Genomic DNA, 26,168 nt, shown 5'->3' on the forward strand with positions numbered 1-26,168 from the left:
TCTATCTGCTAGTTTATAATTATCGATATGACTTCCTCTTAGTTGGACATGACGTATCATGCTTTCTCATGCTTAAGAATTTCACCATGCTTTGATGGGAGCTCTATTTAATATAATATATTGTTTCATTCCAACTAGTCAATATTATTATGCTTTAGTTTGGTTAATTCTCTCAAGCTAAAGACATTCCACTTTTGATGTCTAATGATTCATACTTCAATATATCTGTGATAGGAAATAGTTGGTCATAAATATTGCTGCCAAGATCCTCAGCGGACACCTCTCCACTTTCTAACATCCCTGCTTTCACAAAAACGGTTTAAAGCAAAGGAATCCTGAACCTGCAACACAGCTCAGGTTCAAGCTCTCAAAATCCTGAACAACTCAAACTTGTTCTCTGTCAACATTCACTACAAGAAAACACGCGATTTGCGACGTATATCTGCGACGGCGAAACGTCGTCGCAAATTTGCTATGAATTTGCGAATACTTTGCTACTCGAACCACGTTTTCATTAATTCCTTGCAAAATTAGCGACAGATATTTCCCTCGCAAATTTGCGACGGAACTAAGACACCATTGCGAGGATAAGTAAATTCCTCGCAAATGACATGCAATAATTCCGTAGCAAATTTGCGAGGAATTTACGAGGGACCTAGATGTCGGCAAGCACGTTTTCCCCGAGTGTACCTGTTTTGTCGGCAAAAAGGACACAGCCTCGCAATTTCGTAGCAAGAAATAAATATCTAAAAACAACTTGTCGCAAAACCGTCGCAAATTCCCTCGCAAATTCGTAGCAGATAATTTTAGAAAACCTATAAATAGCCAGTCCATGAGACATGGAAACCACAACACAAAGCAATAAGAAAAAAAAAACTGCTGTGAGAGAAAAAAAAAATTTCTGAGAGCAAAAAAAAGAAAAAGAGAAAAAAAAATTGTCAAAAAAAAAAGTTTTTGATAAAAAAAAAGGCTACAGAAAAATTCTAGAGAAAATAATGTTTGGAGGTGGAGAGCACGAGATATATACAATATGACGGTGGATGTACAATCATAGAGACCCGAACACCGGTGATGTGACGAAAGAGTTTTGTGATGGCTTGCGCGGTTTCATGTACCAGGCGACCAACCAAGACTTTGCTCGTGAAAACGGTACAATATTTTGTCCATGTCCTAGGTGCAAGAACATTAATTATTTGGAATTTAATCTAGTGAAGAAGCATCTTTATAATAGAGGATTTATGCCAAATTACTATGTATGGTTCCGTCATGGAGAGGGTTGTAGCAGTAATGTTGGAATTAGTAGTATGAATTATGCTGTTGATCAACCTAGTAATTATGGGCATCAAGAATCTGATCAGTTTGGTTTTTATGGGTATAATGAAGAAAATAGATTTCATCATATGGTTAATGATGCATTTCATGAAACTACTGCTGCATTTCCTGAGAATAATACGGAAGAACCCAACGTAGATGCACAACGTTTTTATGATATGTTAGATTCTGCAAAGCAACCTATCTACGATGGATGTAGAGAAGGACATTCTAAGTTATCATTGGCATCTAGGATGATGACAATTAAAGCTGATAATAACTTAAGTGAGATTTGCATGGATTCTTGGGCTGAACTCATTAAAGAGTATTTGCCACCTGATAATGTATCGGCTGAGAACTACTATGAAATACAGAAGTTGGTTGCGAGTCTTGGATTACCATCTGAAATGATTGATGTGTGCGCTGACTATTGCATGATTTTTTGGAAAGATGATGCTAAGCTGCAGGAATGTCGGTTTTGCGAGAAGCCGAGATATCAGCCTACTGAAGGAAGGACACGAGTGCCATATAAACGTATGTGGTACTTGCCTGTTGGTGATAGATTGAAACGCCTATACCAATCAAAACGGACTGCAGCAGCAATGAGATAACATGCAGAACATTCTACACACGAAGGAGAGATTACACACCCATCTGATGCAAAGGCATGGAAACATTTTCAATCGGTATATCCTGACTTTGCTCAAGAGTGTAGGAATATTTATCTTGGGTTGTGTACAGATGGTTTTAGTCCATTTGGTATGTCAGGGAGGCAGTATTCTTTATGGTCTGTTATATTGACGCCATACAATCTTCCTCCAGATATGTGTATGCAACCCGAATTTCTGTTCTTGAGTATTTTGGTACCAGGTCCTAAGCATCCGAAGCGAGCTCTAGATATCTTCTTGCAACCTCTGATTCATGAGCTTAAGCAATTGTGGTATGAAGGTGTTCAGACATATGATTCCTCAAGAAAACAGAATTTCAATATGCGGGCAGTGCTAATGTGGACGATTAGTGACTTCCCCGCATACAGAATGTTATCTGGGTGGACCACACATGGAAGATTATCATGTCCTTATTGTATGGATGGTACAGAGGCATTTCAGTTAAAGTATGGGGGAAAACCTTGTTGGTTTGATTGTCATCGTCGATTTCTTCCCTTGCATCATCCGTACCGGAGGAACAAGAAGTTGTTTAGAAAGAATAAAGTTGTGCGTGTTCCCCCACCAACTTACGTCTCTGGCAATGATTTGTTTGAACAGATCGATTACTATGGTGCTCAAGAAACATGTAAACGTGGGGGTAACTATCACTCACCAGCAAACATGCTGGATGGATATGGGACCGCTCACAATTGGCACAAGCAGAGTATTTTTTGGGAGCTTCCATATTGGAAAGATGTTCCATCACGTCAAAAAAAACAGGAGGGAAGATTTTCTCCAAGTTACAATGCAACACTGGAATATTATTCTGTAACTGCTCTATGACATCAATGGTCAATGTTCTAGTGCATAAGTCCCGGAAAAATACCCCAATTCCTACAAGCAAATGCATACTCAATCAATATGTTCAACCTTTTGAGAGGTATTTTTTTTAAAAAAAAAAATTAAATTTAAATTTTATTTACTAGATAACAAAATATCACGTATCCTTTTTATAGACTTTTCGAAATGCAGATTCGTGAAGCATATCCTAATTTAGAAGAAGTTGATTATGAAGCATACAAAGAGCGGGATTTTGCTAATTGGTTGAAATACTATGTAAGTATACATATAATTGGTTTAAACTATATGTATAATTTATTTATTCTTTAATTTTAATAAACTTTTCTTATTATATATAGGTTCAAAATGGATGTGGAAATGAACCCTTGCCTCTTTGGTTGCATGAGCTCGTTCAAGAACCAATAGCAAAAATCACCACTGCTCCGATGTACTTCACTCGCGGTTACACTTTCCATACGTATGCTCATGGTTGTCGGAAAGCTACAGCAAATTACGGAATCTACGTACAAGCTGGTGATAGCGATTTCTATGGCATTTTGGAACAAATCTTAGAAGTTGAATATCCAGGCCTTCTGAATCTGAGATGCGTACTTTTCAAGTGTAACTGGTATGATCCATCGCCCGAGGCATGCGAGTAAATAATTGGGGAGTTGTCGATGTAAATGCCAACAGATCGTATGCCAAATTTGATCCTTACATCCTAGCATCACAAGCACAACAAGTGAGCTTTATTCCCTATCCTCGTTTGCGGCCTAGACGTGATATGTGGTTATCAGTTATCAAAGTTAATCCTCGAGGCCGTATCATCGGGTTAGTTGATGAGCAAGTCGTGATGCAACAAGAGAGAGTCGATGAAATTTCCATTCCAAATATATCAACAGAAGATGTGATCCACATTGATCCACAAAACCGACAAGTAGAAGATGTTGGTGATGTCTCTGAAGAAGAGGGTGAATTAGACGAATTCGAAGAGTCTGATGATGGAGATGATTCTAATGATGATGATGTACTTTCTAGTAATTCAGACAATGAATCTGATTAAATAATTATTGTAGTTTTTGTTGTTTTTTTAAATCAAAATATTGCTCTTTTTGCGACGGAATTGCGTCAAAATTGTGATGCTTTACAAGTGATGCCTCGCAAACTCCTCGCAATTTACTATGTAATTGTGACGTTTGTAAAGTTTGCGACGAATTTGCGAGATGTTTGCTATGGTTCATCGCAAATGCCTCGCAGAATTGTTTATGTATATGAGAATTTATTTTTTATATCTTCCTCTTTAATTGTTTTGTAGTTCTACTATTAAAGTAATACAAAGAAGTTAGTAGATTCTAATGTGGATAATGAAGCTTGAACTTTATAATAAGGATATCCAAAGAAGTTTTATTTTGTAGAACTAGGTAGATTACTATCCAATGATGTATAAATGTAGAAGTAGGTGAATTCATTTGGTATGAAGTTTATAGAACTTGGTGAAATAATATTATCCAATGAAGTTTGTAGATTCTAATGAGGATAGTGAATCATATTTGGCACTAGGTAAATTATAATGGTGTTTTTTTCATAAGTTTTTGTTGTGTTTTACGATGGTTTTGCTACGTAGTTGCGAGGTCAACAAATATTGCATGCGAGGTATTTGCGAGGTTTTGCCGAGGGTCGTAGGTAATCCCTTGCAAACTTGCGACGGATTAGCAAGGTCATCTCGCAAATGCCTCGCAATATTAAGTAATTGTAATATTTCTAAACATTTTAAATATTAGCTTGAATCTTGGACCCCAGATTTTGCAGGTTTCTAAACAATTCCTTACATATTCGTTCTTAATATACTTTATATTTTTTGTTAAATTTATTTAAAAGCTCTAAATGCGCACATTGGACGGGTCCTAATCTAATGTTTAATAAATTTGAAAAATTAACATTATTTAGGATTAAAAATAAATGTTCCTATTTTGTTAAGGAAAACTATAATATTAAATGGGAAAAATGTCGATAAAATCACGAACTTTCAAATTGTGGCCATTTTAATCACGAACTTTGCCTAAGGCCATTAAAAACATGAACTTCCGTTGACTTACCATTTTAATCACCATATTTCAGTTGACCAGGACGAAAAAATCATGTCGTTAAGTCTCTAAACGGAGCAATTAGCCGGCGTTAAGAGATCGTTATTCCGCTTAACGGAGGCGCAAAACGACACCGTTTTAATCCAGAGAGAACCCGATAAAAATCCCCAAATCGAAAATAGAATCCCTAATTTTTCATTTTCCCCAAATCGAATTCCCAATCCCTAATCTCACATTTCATATCTCGATTTCTCACTTCTTATCTCAAATCAAAAACTCTTATCTCCTTCTTATCCAACAGATATGAGTTGCAATTCTGGGCAATCGGGTGTTGAAAACAAAATCCGTGGATGTCATGGGGTTCCCTCGAAGTGTCATTGTGGTTTAGAGGTTGTTCTCTACACATCGAACACGCAAGCAAATCCAGGAAGACCTTTCTTTCGCTGTCCAAACAGAGGAGATGTATGTATTAGAATAGTTTTGAATTAGTGTGTTTTCGAATTTTGATTCAAGTTTTTGTTTTTCAGGACCATTTATTCAAATGGGTTGAGGAAGGTGTTTACGAAGAGGTTGTAGACTTGAAGGCTCGGATTGAAGATCTGAAGGAAGATGGAATATTGATCAAAAGAGACAATAAGAGATGGAAGTTGATTTGTTTGTTCTGCTTGGTGTGTCTCTGTTTTAGTGTTATTGCCATTCTGATCTTTTTTCTTAAAAACAAAAACCAGAAATTAGTTCTTGGTTACTAGAAGTAATGTGTTTTGTGTTTGTCGTAATGTGACTTTGTACTAAAAGCTTGGCAATGGAAGACTTTGTTGGCAATGAACTTGTTTTTGATACAACAAAACATAACAAATCCGAGAACTTGATACAACAAAACATAACAAACCTGATTCAACAAAACAAAACAAATCCGAGAACAGAACAAAGAAACTGGTTGATGCAAGAAAACAAATCCGAGAACAAAGAAACTAGATGCAAGAAAACAAATCCGTGTGAACAAAACAAAGCCGAGACAACAAAACCAAAAACTAGCTGGAACACTCAAACCCTGATGCAAATCTACCCTGGTGGTCCTTGCGGTTGTGGTCCTTGCGGTTGTGATCCTTCTCCTGGTGGTCCTTGCGGTTGTGGTCCTTGCGGTTGTGGTCCATGTGGCTGTGATCCTTGTGGCTGTGGTCCTTGCGGTTGTGGTCCCTCCACATGGGCTCTTGATGCGTGTGCTCTTAAGACGTGTGCTCTTGATGAGTTTGATCCTTGTGCTATTGATCCTTGTGGCACTTGATGAGTTTGAGACTCTTGTTGAGGTTGAGATACTTGTGGTATTCCTTGATCTTGTAGTAGTTGTTGACATAATCCTCAACCTTCTCTTTTTTCCCTATAATCACACATGCAGCATGAGAACATGGGATGCCAACCATCTGCCACTTCCTGCATCCACAAGTTCTTGCATCCATATCCACACTATAACCTACATCATTCTCCCATACCTCATGTATGTTGTTTCTGGCCATATATCTCTGGCAAAATTGGGCTCCAGCAATTGCTTTTTCGATCTCAGCATGAGCTCGTTTGGTGAACCGTGTCTTCAACCGATCAGCTATGATAAACCTCTTTGCATTTCTGACCATGCACTGTCTTCTTATGTCCTCAAGCAAATCCAGCAAAGGCTTTCTCCTGGCTTGTCTAATTATCCTATTGAATGACTCACTGAGATTGTTAAGATTGTCATTGCAGCAAGTACCTATCTTGAAAAAAGCTCTTGACCAGGTTATTGGATTTGTAACTTGCAGAGAGGCGTATGCTTGAGGATTGTACTGCTTGAGTTCTGCCATATTGTCGTTGAACTTCCCTGTGGTGTAGCTGCGTGCTATCCTCCAGAAAATGCGTTGTAGTTCTTGGTCGTGGCTGTCTCGCTTCTAGTTATCCATTATGTGCTTTGCACATTGTCGATGCTCAGCGTGTGGAAGGATGTTACTGATAGCTTTAACTAAACCCTGCAAACAAAAACAAATTTAACAAAGTGTGAGTCTCGTATCAGTCAATCAAGTCTCAAAATGAAACCCACAAAAAAATTTAAAGTCTCATACTTACCGATTGTTTATCCAAAATTAGAGCTAGAGGTGTCATTGTAACCAGACCCAAACTTGCAGAGAGATGTCTCAAGAACCAGTCCCAATTATCATCATTTTCTATTTCTACAACTGCCCAAGCAAGAGGGACAATCCTATTGTCCCCATCCATTCCAACTGCAGCTAGAACATGCCCTTTTATATCCCATTTTAAAAAAGCTCCATCTATCCCTATGATAGGTCTACAAGTTTTTATCCATGTATCCTTTTGAGCTTTAAAACAGATATACAACCGAAAAAACCTCTGTTTGCTTCCAACCACTGGCCCTGGAACTGTCTCAATCTCAAATTCTGAGCCAGGGTTCTGATTCAATACCTCCGCTTGATAATCTCATATTCTTGCAAAGTGTGATTCATGACTAGCCTTTCTTGCACTCATCACCTTGGTCTTCGCCTTTGCACACTGATCTGGAGTTACTTCTAAGTTATACTCTCTCTTAATCTCAGCAGCCATCTCATATTTTGTAAGCTTCGGATTTAGTCTAAGCTTTTCTTCAAACAAGAAAGCTATAGAAGACCTCTTCAACATCTTTGAATACCCTGACCTAACACATACATGCTCATTCACATAAACTCTAATTTGCATCTTATGCTTCCTCTTCTCATATGAGCAATAGACTCTCCAAGGACACGGAACACCATCATCATCAACGTAGCAACACTTTGCACCAACCAAGAAAGAATTGGACCGATAGAGTTTAATATCATACCTTGTCTTCAACGAGTACATCAACACGGCAAGCTTGAAGTCATCGGGAGAGTTGTATGTTTTCTCCAACGCTAGCAAAGACTCTGGATCAGACTAATCTTTAGGAGCTGCCTCATCTTTCTCTTCTTCTTCGATCTCGTCTTCGTCGTCCGACGACAAAGGATCCGGTAGCTTGTCATCGTCCCATATATCATCCCCACTGTCGGAATCGGAACCACCTTCCTCTGTTCTAATAATCCCTGGGAAATCATCTTCGATGTTTACGTTGGCAACTTCTTCGAGAGCCGGTTCTTCGACATTAGCTTCATCGACATTAGCTTCGTCATTTCCACCACCAATTGCATCATCAACATCATTGCAATCCTCATCTCCATACACCGCGCAATCATCCTCACTGTCGTGCTCAACTGGAGCCTCCACTTCGTCATCTTCATCACTTCTTTTTTTACGTTTCCCACGCCGACGTGAAGCTCCACCTCTCTTTCCTTTATCTCCAACAACAGATTCAGCCGGTTCACCACCTCCATCTCGGACATTAGAAACTGTTGGATCTTCCGGTGGAGCTCGAACTCCATCTTCAACCCGAGGAGCTACTCCATCTTCAACTCCAAGAGCTTCAATTAAACTCTGTGATTCGTTTTCTGGTGGAGCTCCAACAAACGATATCACACCTTTGTTTCTAACTTTAGGCATTTGGGACTGAGAAATCAAAGTTTGAAAATTGTCAATTTAGGGATTAGGGATTGAGAAAGATCAAATTAGGGATTTTGTTTTCGATTTGGAGGTTTTGTTCTGTTTTCTCTCGGGTTCGAAACGGTGTCGTTTTGACACTAATGGGCAGACTAACGACATCTTAACGCCGACTGATTGCTCCGTTTAAGGATTTAACGACATGTCCAATTCGTCGTGGTCAACAAAAATTTGATGGTTTAACCGGTAAGTCAATGGAAGTTCATATTTTTAATGGCCTTAGACAAAATTCGTGATTAAAATGGCCACAATTTGAAAGTTCGTGATTTTATCGACATTCTTCCCAATATTAAATGCCCGAAATATTGGGAATTTATTTTTTTTGTTGTCTTGAAAAAAGAATTTGGGAATATTACCAATTCTCAATTGGCTCGGAACAGAGAGGGATCAAGGGATTTATTCGACCAACATGCTTCTCAATCAATGCGGAGCCGAGACGACGATAGAAGATTCCATGGAAGCGACGAATTCGGACCACTCATCGGTGGATTTCAGAAGTAACGCGAGAAAGCGTAAGGCCGAGTTCGAGCCGGGAGAAGAGGAGGAGGAGGAGGAAGAGGAAGAGAGCGATGAAGAAGAAGAAGGCGTTGGTGATGGGAGAGCCAAGATAGAGGAAGAGCCTGAGGCTAGAATAGATTACTTGAAGGCGCCGGAATGGGATGTGGACAGCTTCGATGGTTTAGAGTATTATTCTTCTCCGGAGCCGATACTTTCATCCTCCGATGAGGAATTTTTCCCCGAAGAAGCTAGACAACACTATCGCATCTTTAAACGGCAGATGATCGAGAGCAAGGTACGTCCCGTCCTAATTTTCTATGTGTGCTCTGAGTTTTCTTGAGCTGAAACTAATTTGTCATAATTGAATAGATGATGATGGTGATTTCTACTAATAACTGTGTGTCTGTGGTTTATTTTAGGGATTCTACGGGGATCGTGAGCTTAGGCCAACTTTTCATTACAAAGGAATAAGTCCAATGAAGTTGGAGCAGGAAGCCCTTCCCGATCAAAACTTCCGCCAGTTCTGGCAAGAGATGGTTTATGTTTGTCTCCAAAAACTCAACCAAGACAAGGTTAATCATTACTTCTCTCTCTCTCTCTCTCTCTCTCTCTCTCTCTCTCTCTCTCTCTCTCTCTCTCTCTCTCTCTCTCTCTCTCTCTCTCTCTCTCTCTTTTTCCTTTTCCTTGTCTAATCTGTCATTCACCCTCCAGTCTAATTCCTAATACTAAAGGTCTCAGATTGGTATTTTGTTTGAGCTTGAGGATTCAGTCTCTTAGATTATCTTTAGGTGTCAACAGTAGCAATTGTTAGGTTGAGAGGATTTACAAGGTTCTTAGAATTGTAGTGTGCTAGATAGGGTCTGGGAATTTTCAACCCTGACAAGTTTTCACTTTTCAGCCCAAGCTTGGCATTAACATTTTCTTTTTATTGTGCATGGTTCTCTAGGATTTGAATGTGGAGTTCATTGAAGTTGTGAGAGGTTATTATCGCCCAGGACCTAGATCAAAGTCATACATCATATTTATGGCCAGGGAGAAGCCTGATGGACCTCTTGTGGAGTATCAAGCCAAGTGTATGGTTACTTTGGACGGCGAGAGTCATCCCATCCTCTGTAGACCGGCTCCTACGCTAATGCCTTGATACCAAAAACTTGTTTAAGGTAGGGGTTGCCCTTAATCAGTTCAGATTTGCTGTGTCCATGCTCAAACGTGATTAGATATATGTCATAATGTGTTTGAATCATATACATGTTTATATTCTCATCTTTAGACAATAGATGATTCTTAGGAAAATATACATGTTTTAAGAGTACAAAATATAAGCTATATAGTTTGAATCTGTGGGTGATGGCTTCAATTTCCGGCAATTTTTGTTGGAAGCTTTCCATCTGCCTATTGATGAAGCTTTACAACGAGCACACATATAACAAGAGGAAGAAGCAAAATGTCTATAAATAGACTAAAGATCAAGCATCATTTTTCAACAGAGGGACATATCATATTTGGTGTTGGTGGTCCAGATGAGTGGGCTTTTGTTTGAGTATAACCTAGTGTTATCATAGAATAATCACACAAAAAAAAAAGAATAATCAATAGGGTACTATATAGAAAGCCGAGAACAAATGAGAGATCATCGTGTATTTGGTGGGTTATCTCAGGGAGAGAGGGAGGAGCTCCTTCGAATTCCTCGATTCCTTGAAATTCCAGTTCTGTAATCTATCAAATCCTTATTTCGCTATCTATGAAATCTCATCTTTTGTAAGCTACATGATCACCGTATTGGAATCTGCATATTCAATGTCCTTTTTGATTTAGTTTGTTTTAATTGAAAGTTTGAAACAAAAGAACTAATAAGCGTTAGTTTTAAACACAAAAACAACAAACATTTTTGTGTAAAAATCGTCTTTCCCATAAACCACGTTGAATAGAAAACAAAATATTTTCAAGTCATGAAATTCTAAAACCTCATAAATCTCAAGATGTTGAACGAATAGTGAAACATAAACTGAAATAGGCTTGATAGGCAATAAAAACATGGTGAAACGAGGGTGAGGAGCGGAACTATATTCCAAGACAAATGACATTTACTCTGGAGTCACCATAATCGAGTGACGGATCGAGAGTGCAGATGTAAGATGTTGAGGTAAGTCGAATTATTTCATTTTGGTGTTGTAAATATGGTTTAGAATGAGGGGTTTTGCAGAAAACATGAGTTAATTTTCATATTTTCTTTCACGAAGACGAGAATCAAAAAGAATTGTGTCGTGATCATGTGTTTAAATTTTAAAAACAAACTAGAACATGTGCTAGAGAACGGATTTAATTTTATTTTATTTATACTAGGAAAGCGATCCGTGCGTTGCCGCACGGGGAGGTGAAATCCTAAATTAAAATTTAACATTTGTAATTCATCCTAAATTCTTTCTTTTCTCAATCAATTTGATCATTTTCACTTTTTGCTATTGCTTTCTGCTGATTAAAAAGCTAAAAATTCATTTCAATGTTATTATATTTTATGTTGTCACACACAAAAGTGAGCTTTTTTAGAGCTTGATTTACTATGAACATTACTTTTAACCATATATAAAATTTCACTTATGTTTGTCTCCGACCATATGGTGCTATATATTGGTATCCTTCCTTAATTCGCTATTAGAAATTGTCTTTGTTGTTGACCATTATCAATCGAAATACATACGAGGCTGCTTCTCTCTTGGTTTATTTACTATATCGAAAAAATACTAAATGCCACTTGTCGAAGGAAGGTCGAAGATTGGGATCGGAGTAGATGGCTGGATTGAGTTTCGTTTCCCCTTCACTTTGATACGCGATTTCTCTTTCCATAGATTACTGATTCACAAATCATAATCAATATTCTGATACTGTAAGCAAGTGGAGTTTGTATACAAATGATTTACTATGAACATTACTTTTAACTATATATAAAATTTCACTTATGCTTGTGGATGTTTTTTCTCTCACTTTTAGATATGTACAAAACCGAGTTTTATATGACCGACCAATCAAACCTAATTGGTTAGTATAGAGTAACTCACATTCTTCAGCTACAACTTTTAGAGATATATATTTGGCTATAATGCTTTCCACAGTTACATGCATGCTGGTCTCACGTTTTCCCTCAAAAGACACCTTTCTTTCCTCCCTTTTAATGGGTTAATCTTGATTGCCTTATTTCCTACTAACACATTTGATACATGGATTTGTAATATTTGCTTCAAATCACATATTCCTCTTTGGAAAAGAAAAAAAAATCAAGACGTAACAGACTAAGAATGCATATAGACAAAACTTGTACACTCATCAGCTATTCAATCAAAGCAATTCAATTAAACGACAAAAGTTCAGAAAATTAATAAAATATAGAACAGAGGATTTTATGTTGGTCTCTCCCAATCCATCCCATTCCACCGTGTCGGCTGCTCTCCATCCAGGCTGCATCCCCTTCTATTTGATTTCCCACTTATGTCTATGAATCGGTACCATCATGTTCTTCAATAAACAACAGCGAAAACAAAGTCGATGTGGTGAAACAGGTGATAATAATATCTCACCTTTTGATGTTCTCTTCTTTAGGTTAAACACTAATTTTATAACTTTCTTGCATTTTCTTTTTTTTTGGCAGCTCCAGATCACTCTAAAAGTGACTGTTATACATTATATTTTTAAAAAGTTGTATATACATATTAGAAAGTCATTAAAGACTAAATAAGTTACCTTTAGTAGATCTTTTCTTTCTAACTTGACTTGTCATTTGGTCGTGCTTACACTTTCTAGAATTTAATTTTGTGTTGTCACAAGTATGTCTGGCTTTTTCTTCGGCACTCTCTATTGTAATATTTCTATATATTATCAAAATGTTTGATACCCAAAAAGTATAAGAAATTATAATTCAGCTAAAATTTTTAAAAACTTTATTTACAAAAAATGTAAACTAACCTGGATCATGAACATCTAATGGAAAAAAAAAAAAAATAAAAATAAATAACATTTATATCATGTTCGTTAGAAAAAATAAATAGGTTAAAATAAGAACATATATAAAATTATAATTATACCATGTTTGTTAAAAAATTTTGGCTTATCCGTAGCTCTAGCATCACTACATATCATCATGCCTCTCGTATCTTGGTTTTGGTTTTTCCAGAAAGTCAAAAAATAAAATCTGCACATTGAGAATCAAAAACATTAGCCATGCAAAAAATATGGCACACGTACTTAATAACATTAGCCATGCAAAAACATGAAAATCGGAAAGGCTAAAAATTTTGAAGAGACTAAAAGTTAACAAAACTAAGACTAATGTATGAACTTAATAGTGTCGACTAACAGTAATAATAATCTAACCGAGAAACACTACAGGTCATTCGCAGCAAAAATATTAAATTACCTTGATTAGAGATTGATACTTGAAAGTTAAAAAAATACTTCAATAATACAATTTTTTAGTACTCAGAAAACAATTTTTTGAAACTTGTTTATGTAGTCAAGAAAAGTTTATATATAATAAACAAAGAGGTATAAGACATAGAGGTGTGAAATGTAAAGGTGTAAAAATTAATAGATGTGAAACATGGAGGTACAACAAAGAGGTGTAACACATAGAGTGATAGAGGTGTGAAATTAAAAGGTGTAAAAATTAATGGATGTGATTTTTGTAACCAGGAGGTACAACAAAGAGATGCAAAGGCTAAGGAGGTGTGATTTAAAAGGTGTAAAAATTAATGGATGTGATTTTTGAAACCAGGAGGTACAACAAAGAGATGCAAAGACTAAGAGGTGTGATTTAAAAGGTGTAAAAATTAATGGATGTGATTTTTGAAACCAGGAGGTACAACAAAGAGATGCAAAGACTAAGAGGTGTGATTTAAAAGGTGTAAAAATTAATGGATATGATTTTTGAAACCAGGAGGTACAACAAAGAGATGCAAAGACTAAGAGGTGTGATTTAAAAGGTGTAAAAATTAATGGATATGATTTTTGAAACCAGGAGGTACAACAAAGAGATGCAAAGACTAAGAGATGTGATTTAAAAGGTGTAAAAATTAATGGATGTGATTTTTGAAACCAGGAGGTACAACAAAGAGATGTGATTTAAAAGGTGTAAAAATTAATGGATGTGATTTTTGAAACCAGGAGGTACAACAAAGAGATGCAAAGACTAAGAGGTGTGACTTTTGAAAGATGGGGGTGCGACGAAAAGACATGATTAATAATTTTAAACCGTTGAATTAAAACTGGAACTAATCTCATCCGTTGGATTAAAAATTGACACAAAAAGTGGGTTTGCTATTATATATAGATTGTATTTTATATATATATATATATATTTTTTTTGAATCTAATGTTAAATTATATTCAAAAGAAAAATAAACTGCTTTTACAACGTAGCTCAACCTGTTTAGTAGACCAGTTCATTTGGTAAAAGGAATAAAAACAAGCTTTTAGAAAAAACCAGCCTTTAATAAAACCGTGCTTGAAACCAAGCTTGAAGTTTGGTGCCTTCTTCCTTTGGCATTGTGATCTACCTGTTACGTACGTTCTTGTCAATCAGCTTCACCAGCTTTCCTGTTGATGAAGGTGCATCTCTATGACGTCTAGCATTTCTCTCCCTCCATATAAAGTGAATTGTGTTTTGAAATGTGTAACCGAGTAGAAACCATGTTGTCTGATCTAAGTTATTTCCCCGAAGCAGACCCAGTACCTCCTGCCAGTCAGTTTTGTACTTGTCGGATAGGAGGTTTTTGACCAACGGCTCCCATACCTGTTTTGAAAAAGGACAGAGAAAAAACAAGTGCTCCCTTGTTTCCATCAGACAGTTGCAGAAAACACAGGTTGAGTTTGCATTGGACTTCCATTTTACCATTCTCTCCCCTGTTGCGATTCTATTCTTTGGCACCAGCCAAGTTATAAGAGCGTACCTTGGAGTGACATGAGGGAACCAGATCGCTCTGTAGTCTACCCATTTTGGATGTTGTGCCTGTATATGCAACCAAGTGTCCTTTGTTTTAAAATTCTTATAGCCATCACTCCTTCCTTTCCACAAGGCAACATCATGAACATCGGGGATGAGAGTGAGTTGTTGTTTTCATATTTCTTCTTCAATGGAACAGAGCATTGGTTGACGATGTCTTCTCCATCTTGGCATATCCATTACTTCAGCCACAGTGCTTGATAGTGGAATACCCATAGCAATGCAGCTTCTATCTCCCATAAGGTCATATGGACATCCTAGAGAGCACCAATTGTCGAACCAAAAAAATGTGGATTCACCATTGTTCACCTCCACACGATAGAAAGTTTTTGCTAACGTTCTATATTTCAGAAGTTTCTTCCATATCCAAGATCCATTCGTTACATTATCCTTTTACAAATCTGTTTTAGTGGAGAAAAATAATTAAATGCCCTTAATTGTGAGCAATTTAAGAGAATTAATTCTACGTCAGAATTTACTTACTACTGTAAGTACTATACACTCTGAAATTGAAAGTATATGTGACAAAAATTCCAATTTTGAATAATGATGTGTAACTAGTCCAATAAAATGATAGGATCGTGACCTTTGATATCCCATATGGAGCCACTACGGATGAGATATCGGTGAACCCAATCAGCCCATAGCGAGCTCTTGGCCGATAAGATCCACCATATCAGCTTTAGGACACTAACTTTATTTGCCTCTTCCAAGGAACGTAGTCCCAAGCCACCTTTGCACTTTGGGAGGCAGACCTCTGACCATGCGACCTTGGTTTTCTTAGTGTTCAAAGCAGGACCGACCATAGAAAAGCAGAACACAGCTTGTCTATCTCCCGAATACAAGCTTTTGGAAGTCTAAAGGCTGATATCCAAAAGTTTGTTAGACTAAAAATAATCGAGCCAATGAGCTGAAGCCTTCCCGCAAAGGAGAGCGTCCTTGCTGTCCAAGAGCTTATCTTCAAACGTATTTTCTCAATAAGCAGTAGATAGTCTGCAGAGGACATCCGCTTTGGTAACAACGGAAGCCCAAGATATCTAACTGGTAAGGCGCCTGATTCGAAGGGAAATTGCTGAAGGATTTCCTCCCTTTGTTGTGTAGAAACACCGGCCATATACAATGTTGATTTTTCCAAGCTGATTTTCAGACCTGAGTGAGTCGCAAACTCATCAAAAACCTCCAAAACACCTTGTATGGACTTCTTATCGTCATTAACAAAGACCATCAAATCATCTGCGAAGCACAAGTGAGTCAACTGCAAGTGTTTACAGTTGGGATGGAACTTAAGAACTTGATTTGTAGCTGCTTTTTCCAACTTGCGCGATATCACATTCATACATATGACGAATAGGTAGGGGCTTAGGGAACAACCTTGATGGAGGCCTCTCTTACTACCGAAGTATCCAGCTAATTCTCCATTTACTTGGACAGAGAAAGACGCGGTAGAGATACATGTTTGGATCCAGAGCACAAACTGCTCCGGGAAACCAAGAGCTCGCAATGTGGTGATGAGGAACTCCCACTTCACTAAATCGAATGCTTTGGAGATATCAATCTTCATTGCACACCAAGGAGAGACATAATCTTTGTGATAGTCCTTTACAAGTTCGGTCGCTAGTAGAAGGTTTTCCATCAGCAGCCTATCTTTAACAAAAGCAGACTGGTTCGGGGAAATAAACTTCGGGAGAATAATTTGAGTCTGTTGGCGAGGATTTTTGAAACAACTTTATACAGAACATTATAACAAGAGATCGGTCAGTAGTCTTTCAACACCCTTGCCTTCTTCTTCTTTGGAATCAGAGCTAGGATAGTCGAGCTCACTCCTTTTGGCAAGAAACCGGTTGTGAAAAAGGATTGTATGGCATCCAAAAAATCCTCACCCACAATAGACGAAGACTCCTTAAAAAATTCTGCTGTGTAACCGTCTGGACCTGGGGACTTGCTCGTAGGCATTGCAAACTCGTCTAACCTCCTCCTTAGTGACTTCATGAGTAAGAAGCTCTTTATCACTCGCAAAACATTGAAAGCCTAAAATATCCTCCAACTCCTCCCGCGACCAGGCCGTAAAATCTGCAGGTTGCAGGGTGAGAAACTCTTTGAAGTATCTCTCAGCTTCTAGCTTAATATTATCTTGCATGGTGAGTAATCTCCCATCCTCACCTTGAATTTCTTTGATATTGTTTCTTGTCTCCCGAAGAGTAGCAGAAATGTGAAAAGCTTTGTTGTTTTGATCTCCCACTTTCAGCTAGTGGAGCTAAGCCTTTTGTTTTAGATAACGTTCTTCTATATCCAAGAGCCTCCTCCATTTCTCATATGCTGCAGCTTCTGCATCAACCGCTTGCAAAGAGGGACAAGCCATAGTCTGCGTATGCAACTCACATAGACGATTATAGGCTTCTTTTGTTCTAATGGTGATGCGTCCAACAAGTTGTCTACCCAATATCCGCAGATGGGGTTTCAGACCTTTTAACTGCTTTGAAAGCCTGTGCATAGCGGAGGTAGAGTGAAACAGTGGTGGAGCCATTCCCCACCTCTCTGCGAGTAATGTAGAAAAATCTGGATGTGAGGTAAGCGCATTCACAAACTTGAAAGGTCGCTTAACTCGCTTCTCCTCCTTTGAAATATAGAACATGCATCGCAAATGATCCGAGCAGCCTCCCGATTCAAAAACAGAGTAGGAATGGTGATATTGATGAAGCCATGTCTTATTAACTAGCACTTTATCCAACTTCTTGCAGATAACTCCATCCTGCGGTATATTACACCATGTGAATCTCCTCCCCTGATAACTCAAATCCGAGAGTTCACACACACGAACTAGGTCCTGAAAGTCTCCCATGCCCGGGAAAACAGATGGGATGAAGCATATAAAGAATGGTCAGCCCCCTCTAGAGTTTCATTAAAATCACCACATATAAACCAAGCCTTATCTCTAAACATAGGTGAATCAGAGTGAAAACGAAGATCCTGCCAGAGTGGCTTCCTCTCTGCAGCAAGATTAGCCGCATAGACAAAAAAGACAAAGAATTCATCCTGCTCACCTTCAAGTTGTATGGAGGCAGTAATAAGCTGTGATGATTTAAAAACCGGAGTAACCCGCACATTATTCTTTCAAACCAGCCAGATGCGACCTAAAGGATGATCCTCATAATTTGACATTAGAGACCAGCCTGGAAAGACCGATTGAAACACTCGTTCAACGCGATTCTCCTTTACTTTGGTTTCATATAGACAATCAAATCAAAAGGACCTTGGGATAGCCACTCTCGAACAACGTTATGCTTTTCTGTTTGATTGAAACCCCGAATATTCCAAAAAAAACCGGACATAAAAAATTCTTTGGAGTTTGACGTGTTTTCATTGTACCAGGCGGTACAATTCTAGAGCTCTGCTGGCCATCTTTAGCGAGGAATTTGTGTCCTTCCTTCGAGGCATGTGGTAACGAAGGCCGAAGCGTCATCCCCACGTCTTGAGATTCACCATTTGTCGCAGTGTGTATCAGCTTAGCTTCCACACCCAACACGCGTTCTTTATGATTACTCTGTGTAACATCCGCAAACCTAAACCCACATCGACCGATGCAAAGTTGGTTTTTCTACGGACGAGTTAAGTTAAACGCTGCGTTTTGGGTTAGGGAAAACCCTTAATTCGTGTTTTTGCCTCATTCGACGAGAATGACCATTTTGGAGAGAAAAGAAAAGATAGAAAAGGTTCTTAAGAGTTCTTAAGCGTTTTGGGAGATTCTTGGAGGTTTGTGGTGTTTTCTGGTGAGATATGTGGCTTAGAACATTGTAGGAGCTTGCTAGGAGTGCTCTCTTGCTAGTTTGAGGTTCAGAATCTTCTTGGAAAAGGTAAGTGCATGACCATGGCTTATCAAAGCTGGAGATCTCTCTAATTTGCTTGTTATGTGCTGTTAGGCTTGTTAGATGGTTATTTGGGACGTTAGGAAGCTTTCTTGTGGCTTGGGATCGAGTTTTGTGGTTGTAGGAACGAAGATCCGGCGAGAAGCTTCAGGGGAAGATGATGCTTGGAATTGCATCGGTCGATGCATATCTTGCGTCGGTCGATGCAAGTGCGAGGACGGCGCGTAGAACCTAGGGTTTTCGTGTTATGTCGAGCATGCGTCGGTCGATGCAATGGGAGCATCGGTCGATGCAATTTAACCTTGCATCGGTCGATGCATATCTTGCATCGGTCGACGCAACCCCCAACTGGTGTAGGTCGATGCAGAGTCCTGGTTTGTTATTGTTGATTGTTGATTGTTGGTTGATAGTTAGAGATATCTCTATTGCTTGTGTGTATAGCTCAGTAGATGAGAGGATTGCCTTACTGAGTGTTTATAAAATACTCATGCATTGCAATTTGTGTTTGTGGTGCAGGTAAAGGCAAAGTGTGATCGTGGAATCAAGGCAATGAAGAGGAGGACGTTCTAGGGACTCGATTGGTTGTTGTCTGGCATTGCTAGGTTGCTAGAGTTGAGTCATTACAAACATTGTTAGGTTGCTGGTTCTATGATTCCTGTTGTTTGGTATTTGGATATTGATATGTTATGATTATTGGATTATTATTGGCTATTGGTTTGTTATTTCCGCTGTTGGTTGTGATTGTGGTTATGTGGCTAGTGGGTATGAAACCACTAGTTGAAATTTATTTATTTATTATTAAAAAAAAATGGGTCGGGTCGTTTCAGTTTGGTATCAGAGCCCTTGCGGTTCTAGGTTTGGGTTCACTAGGCTTTGTGCTGTAGATGTTTGGGATTTGCATGCTTTGATTGATTATGTGAGTTAGTCAATTGTGTGTGGCATGGAGTCCTAAAACATCATATTCGAGCCTACAGTGTGATTTCACGGTGAGTTTATGTTTCTGTGTTATAGTAGAAATCGTTTGCTTAGTCTTCTGTTCATGGTAGTGCAGATGGCTAGAGATGGTGCTGTTGTTGGTTGTGGTCGTGGGCACGGACGTGGTCGTGGTCGTGGTAGGGGCAGAGTCCCAGAGGTTAGTGAGACTGCGGACTAGAGTGTGATAGCTGAGGGTGTTGGCGAGTCGCAGGGTGTCCAGGAGGATTCCATGAGTGTGTCCGGAGGGGGCGGTGTTGATGCTCCAGTGGTCGGTGGTGCTAGGGTCCCGGGTGTGGGAGTCCCAACGAGTGGAGTCCCTGGTGCTGACTTTACGACTTTGCTAGCACAGTTGTTGGAGCGGTTGCCACCAGTGGTACCGGCTCAGGCTCAGGTAGTGCTACCAGTGGTGGCGGAGGAGCGGCACCCAGTGGCTGCAGATGCAGGAGCACATGGACGTTATTTGTCCATGCTCAAGGAGATGAAGGGTCTCATGACTGAGCGGTTTTCGGGTGGTACAGACCCTACTGCTGCGGATGCTTGGAGGACGAGTGTGGAACGTAACTTCCATACTCTGAGATGTCCTGAGGAGTTTTGGGTGGATATAGGGGTCCACCACTTGGTTGGTGATGCTCAGGTGTGGTGGAGATCAGTGGCTGCTAGGAGAGTGCAGAGGGAGATGACTTGGGCTGACTTTGTGGGGGAGTTCAACTGCAAGTACTTTCCGAGAGAGGCATTGGACCGGTTGGAGGTGCAGTTTTTGTAGTTATCTCAGAGGATGCGGTCAGTGCGGGAGCTGGACTTGGAGTTCAGTCGACTTCTTTGTTATGGGGGTCGGGCTATGGAGCCTGAGGAGGCCCAGATCAGGAGGTTTATGAGGGCTCTTCGTGATGACTTGAGGGTCCATTGTAGATGACGTAGTTATGCTACGCGTGCAGAGCTGGTTCAGACGGCAGCAGAGATTGAGGAAATTATCCGAGCACAGTCAGTGGTGGTCAGTGCAGCAGTTCAGCCTAGTAAGGTTCAGCATCATGGAGGTTCTAGCAGGGGCGGCAAGCCTGTGCAGGGAATCAAGAGGAGGTGGGAGGCTATGCAGAGGCCGTGTGGGGTGAGTTGCTTCGGTTGTGGGAGCAAGGATCACAAGATTGCTAGCTGTCCCAAGAGGAGTGCTCCAACGGCAGTGGCCCGTGTATGCTATCATTGCAGGGAGCCAGGGCACATCAGGCCCTTGTGTCCAAAGTTGCAGCCAGTGGCAGTGGCAGCGTTGCAGCAGGTGCCGCCTGGAGGGCAACAGGTGGCACGGATTGAGCAGGCGCCATGGGTTTACACGACTGCAGAGACTGGTGGAACCAGTGCCGGGGCGATCACAGGTATAATTTATGGTACTTAACTTTGTGAATTTAAGTAGGTTCAGACTTTATGTTTTTCCTGTGATAAATTGTTAGGTTCTCAACACATAAGGTTTGTGTAGGGACCTTGTTGGTGGGCAGGTTTAAGTCCCACGTTATGTTTGATTTTGAAGCTTCTCATACCTTCATTACTCCGGAGTGTGCAGAGAGTGCGGGAATCAGAATGGATCCCGGGGAGCGTACAAGAGTTGTCAGAGTTGCGGGAGGAAAGTTCCTGAAGGTTATTGAACGAGCTAGAGGAGTTGATATTCAGATCGGAGGGAAGTTGTGGCCAGCGAATTTGCTTATCAGTCATGTGGAGTTGTATGATGTTATTCTCGGGATGGATTGGTTGTATCGATATATGGTGCATTTGGATTGCCTTCAGGGTAGAGTGGAGTTTGAGCGTCCAGGAGAGAAGTTGGTTTTTCAGGGTATTAGACCGACTTCGGGGAGTCTCGTGATCTCGGCCATTCAAGCTGGGAAGATGATCGAGAAGGGCCGTGAGGCTTATCTGGTTACTATATCTATGCCAGAGACAATGGGGAAGTCTACGGTTAGCGGTATTCCGATAGTGGAGGAGTTTGAGGATGTGTTTCAGTCATTGCAGGGATTACCACCATCTCGGTCAGATCCTTTTTACTATTGAACTGGAACCGGGGACGATGCTGTTATCCAAGGCTCCTTACAGAATGGCTCCAGCAGAGATGGCAGAGCTGAAGAAGCAGCTAGAGGATTTCTTGAGTAAGGAATTCATCCGTCCTAGTATATCACCGTGGGGATTGTCGGTGTTGTTTGTGAAGAAGAAGGATGGGGGTTTTCGGTTATGTATTGATTATCGGAGTCACTGTGAAGAACAAGTACCCTCTTCCCAGGATCGATGAGTTGTTGGATCAGTTGAGGGGTGCTACTTGGTTCTCCAAGGTAGATCTGGCATCCGGTTATCATCAGATACCGATAGATGAGGCAGATGTGAGGAAGACGGCTTTAAGGACAAGGTATGGGCATAATGAGTTTGTGGTGATGCCTTTCGGGTTGACTAACGCGCAAACATCGTTTATGAGATTGATGAACAGCTTGTGATATGCTCAAATTTAACCCTGAGCTACTCTCTCAAATTAAGAGATCAATTGTAGTACTTAGGGATCGAATCCACAGGAACTCTAGACTCACACAATAGATTTGATAATCTTTTAATTATGCTAAATCAAAATATTAATTTAAAAGCAATGAAGAAACAAAATTAAAAGTATTGTAAATTCATGAATTAAAAACGCTAGGCCTAGAGAAATTCTCAGGAATTTATGAAATATTAAATCAATCAATAAATTAGGATTCAAGCAATTAATATCAGATCTAGAACTCTAAACACTCTTGTAAAATAAATCAGTTCTCACTGCAAGTATTATCTAAATTTAAAACCAGAAAATCCAAATCTCTTTGCAAAATTCTAGGTTAAAAATCAGCTTTAAAAACAAGTTTAGATTGTTCACAAAATTATTAAATCAAATCTCTTTGCAAGAAATAATTTTGCTCATCAAAATGTTTTATCAGGAAAATCAATTATATTCTCATATCAATTTATTTTACTAGGTATTAATTCTAGGTGATCAATCAAGAATTAATATGAAGAACAACCTAAGATGAAGATCTAGAAAGATAAAGAATCCTAAATAAACAGATCTAATAAATTATAAAAACCCTATGAAATATCCTGAACCTAACAAGAGATCTACTCAGACATGATTAATGAAACAAAAACCATAGATAAAATAGATATCATTCAATTCAAAAGAGAAGAACAAAGGAGTTTAGAAAAGCTTCTCTCAACAGGGCTGAGTTCTTGACTTGTCTCTCCCAAAAAGCTCTCAGGGTCTCTCTCTCAAAAGGTGACAGAAAATAAAACTTAGGTCTAAACAATGATCCAAAAATCCTATTTATATTCCTAATCACGTCCAGGGACTAATGATGCAAATATGGAAAACTTTGGGGCAGCTTTGTAAATCTTCAAAACTTGTGGGAAAACTTCCAATTTCTTCTTTTGGCCTAGCATCGATCGATGTTGATGTTGTGTCGATCGACGCTTGATCTGAAATCGCCTCCCAACTTCGTAGCTCAGCCTCAATGCTTGAATGTGCTCCAAATCCTCCTATTTAGCTCCATTATGCTCCCATCCATGCTAAATTCCTAGAAAACCTGCAAAAACTCCAAAACATCATAGAAAACAAATCAAAAGACTCTAAAAGACTCTTTATATCATGGTTAAAAACCACAAAAACCATGATATATCAGCGTGTTTCAGGAGTTTATGGACGTGTCTGTCATCATTTTCATCGACGATATCCTGGTATATTCTAAGAGTCCTGAAGAGCATGCATTACAATTGAGGGTAGTTCTGGAGAAGTTGCGGGAGCAGAAGTTGCTTGCTAATTTGAGCAAGTGTAGTTTCTGGCAGCGGGGGATGGGATTTCTGGGTCACATTGTTTCTGCAGATGGAGTTTCTGTAGATCCGGAGAAGATTCAGGCTATCAGAGATTGACCCAGACCGCAGAATGCCACCGAGATCAGGAGTTTTCTTAGGTCGGCAGGTTATTACAGAAGATTTGTGTAGGGCTTTGCAGGCAGAGCTCGTCCGATGACTAAGTTGACAGGGAAGGATGTTTCTTTTGTCTTGTCACATGAGTGTGAGGAGGGCTTGGCAAGCCTTAAGGAGATGCTGACTACTACGCCAAGTGTTGGCTTTGCCTGAGCAGGGAGAACCCTATGTGGTTTATACTGATGCATCTAGAGTTTGTTTGGGGTGTGTGCTGATGCAGCATGGGAAGGTGATTGTCTACGCTTCACGGCAGTTGCGGAAGCATGAGGGCAACTACCCTACTCATGATTTGAAGATGGTTGTTGTAGTTTTTGCCCTGAAGATTTGAAGATCTTATCTTTATGGTGCAAAGGTGCAGGTGTTTACAGATCATAAGAGCCTGAAGTATATATTCACTCAGCCTGAGCTGAATTTGAGACAGAGGCGGTGGATGGAGCTTGTGGCAGATTATAATTTGGAGATAGCTTATCACCCTGGTAAGGCTAATACGGTTGCAGATGCTCTGAGTCGGAAGAGGGTAGCTTCGGCTCAGGAGCAGGAGATGGAGTCTATGGTACGAGAGATCAGTGCTTTGAGGTTGTGTGCTGTTTCACAGGAACCGTTGGGTTTGAAGGCGGTTGATAGAGCAGATCTTCTGAGTAGGGTGCGGTTGGCTCAAGAGAGTGATTTAGGCTGGTAAATGCCTCAAAGGATGTTGATTCAGAGTATCAGGTCTCGGACAATGGTACTATCTTGGTGCACGGTCAGATTTGTGTGCCCAAAGATGAGGAGTTGAGGCAGGAGATTCTGAGATAGGCTCATGCGAGCAAGTTTTCTATTCATCCAGGAGCGACTAAGATGTATCGTGATCTCAAGAGGTACTATCACTGGTTTGGGATAAAGAAGGATTTAGCTAGTTGGGTCGCGAGGTGTGATGTGTGTCAGTTAGTGAAGCTAAGCATCAGGTTCCTGGCGGGTTACTGAAGAGTCTACCCATTCCTGAGTGGAAGTGGGATATGATCACTATGGATTTTGTGGTAGGACTGCCAGTGTCTCGGACTTTTGATGCTATCTGGGTCATTGTGGACCGGTTGACTAAGTCAACACATTTTCTGACCATTAAGAAGACTGATGGAGCAGCGGTCTTGGCTAAGAAGTATGTAAGAGAGATAGTCAGATTGCACGGGGTGCCAGCGAGCATTGTGTCTGACAAGGATTCTAAGTTCACTTCAGTGTTATGGAAAGCATTTCAGGCATAGATGGGCACTAAGGTGCATATGAGTACAGCTTATCATCCCCAGACTGATGGACAGTCAGAGAGGACGATCCAGACGCTGGAGGATTTGCTGAGGATGTGTGTGTTGGATTGGGGTGGCCATTGGGCAGATCACCTAAACCTGGTAGTGTTTGCTTACAGCAACAGTTACCAGGCGAGTATTAAGATGGCTCCATATGAGGCTTTGTATGGGAGATCATGCTGTACACCGTTATGCTGGACTCAGGTGGGGAGAGGAGCATGTTCGGGGCAGATTTTGTTCAGGAGACCTCAGAGAAGATTCGGGTTCTCAAGCTGAACATGAAGGAGGCTCAGGATAGGAAGAGGAGTTATGCTGATAGGAGGAGGAGAGATCTTGAGTTTCAGGTGGGAGACAGAGTGTACCTCAAGATGGCCATGTTGCAGGGTCTGAACATGTCATTGGCAGAGACTAAGTTGAGTCCAAGATTCATGGGTCCGTCAGAGTGATTGAGCGGGTGGGACCGATAGCATATAGGCTGGAGTTGCCTGAGGTTATGCGTGCGTTCCACAAGGTTTTCCATATTTCTATGTTGCGGAAGTGTCTCCGTGAGGATGACCAGTTGTTGGCTAAGATTCCTGAAGATCTTCAGCCTAACATGACTTTGGAGGCGATACCAGTGAGGGTTCTCGAGAGGAGGATCAAGGAACTTCAGAATAAGAAGATTCCTTTGATGAGAGTCTTTTGGGACTGTGATGGTGTTGAGGAGCAGACTTGGGAGCGTGAAGCTAGAATGAAGGCAAGGTTTAAGAAGTGGTATGAGAAGCTAGCCGCGACTTGAGCTTGTCTAGCCTGGTCCCATCTATAATCCGTGGCTGGAGCGAGAATGGAGTATTCCAGCTCATCTCTTTTGTTACTTTGTCGCTTGGGGTGGTTGGTTGTGCGACTCAGTAACAAGATGAGGTGGTGCTCGGGGTACAAAGTTTCCATGAGACGGGGTTTTTGGAGGAAAGCTTCCTGAAAAATAAGTTTCCAAAAGTGGAAAGTGCTAAAAATGGAAAGTTTTATGTGAGTTAGAATTTGTCCATTTTAGTGGTGGAGAGCCTTGGAGGGACTTGTGTGGCCTTAATGGTGGACTTTTGAGTCATTGTGCCCGTGTGTGGCAGTCTTTT

General features: G+C 40.1%; 2 protein-coding genes and 4 pseudogenes across 3 annotated transcripts; 4 read left to right on the forward strand and 2 right to left on the reverse strand.

Moving 5' to 3' along the window:
- Positions 1–995: 995 nt before the first annotated feature.
- LOC147948155 (uncharacterized) lies at positions 996–2,863 on the forward strand (annotated as a pseudogene).
- On the forward strand, positions 2,807–3,739 carry LOC147948156 (uncharacterized; annotated as a pseudogene).
- A 1,446-nt stretch (positions 3,740–5,185) lies between these two features.
- LOC147948157 (uncharacterized protein At1g43920, Chloroplastic pseudogene) lies at positions 5,186–5,631 on the forward strand (annotated as a pseudogene).
- Positions 5,632–6,144: 513 nt separating this feature from the next.
- Positions 6,145–8,416, reverse strand: LOC104747503 (uncharacterized; annotated as a pseudogene).
- Positions 8,417–8,743: 327 nt separating this feature from the next.
- Positions 8,744–10,818, forward strand: LOC104715475 (uncharacterized). 2 transcript variants are annotated; one of them, XM_010432885.3, is made up of 4 exons: positions 8,744–9,266; positions 9,391–9,543; positions 9,918–10,131; positions 10,352–10,818. In XM_010432885.3, the coding sequence occupies exons 1-3, from the start codon at positions 8,883–8,885 to the stop codon at positions 10,110–10,112; spliced, it is 732 nt and encodes a 243-aa protein (XP_010431187.1). In that variant the 5' UTR covers positions 8,744–8,882; the 3' UTR covers positions 10,113–10,131; positions 10,352–10,818. The 2 variants fall into 2 exon arrangements, with proteins under 2 accessions (XP_010431187.1, XP_010431182.1); XM_010432880.3 differs by lacking the exon at positions 10,352–10,818 and having other exon boundaries at positions 9,918–10,310.
- Positions 10,819–17,217: 6,399 nt separating this feature from the next.
- Positions 17,218–17,802, reverse strand: LOC147948158 (uncharacterized). The gene has a single exon (XM_087493314.1). The coding sequence runs from the start codon at positions 17,800–17,802 to the stop codon at positions 17,218–17,220; it is 585 nt and encodes a 194-aa protein (XP_087349440.1).
- Between the last annotated feature and the right edge of the window lie 8,366 nt (positions 17,803–26,168).

The sequence above is a fragment of the Camelina sativa genome, chromosome 2 (assembly GCF_030686135.1).
Source record: "Camelina sativa cultivar CO46 ecotype springtype chromosome 2, ASM3068613v1".
Lineage (NCBI taxonomy): Eukaryota > Viridiplantae > Streptophyta > Magnoliopsida > Brassicales > Brassicaceae > Camelina > Camelina sativa.

Bases quoted from the DNA above. Each gene is read 5' to 3' on its own strand.
- LOC104715475 (XM_010432885.3), top strand. From the start codon at position 8,883: ATGCTTCTCAATCAATGCGGAGCCGAGACGACGATAGAAGATTCCATG. The intron at 9,267-9,390 runs GTACGTCCCGTC...GGTTTATTTTAG, and splicing joins GGCAGATGATCGAGAGCAAG to GGATTCTACGGGGATCGTGA. The intron at 9,544-9,917 runs GTTAATCATTAC...ATGGTTCTCTAG, and splicing joins AAAAACTCAACCAAGACAAG to GATTTGAATGTGGAGTTCAT.
- LOC147948158 (XM_087493314.1), bottom strand. From the start codon at position 17,802: ATGGGAGACTTTCAGGACCTAGTTCGTGTGTGTGAACTCTCGGATTTG.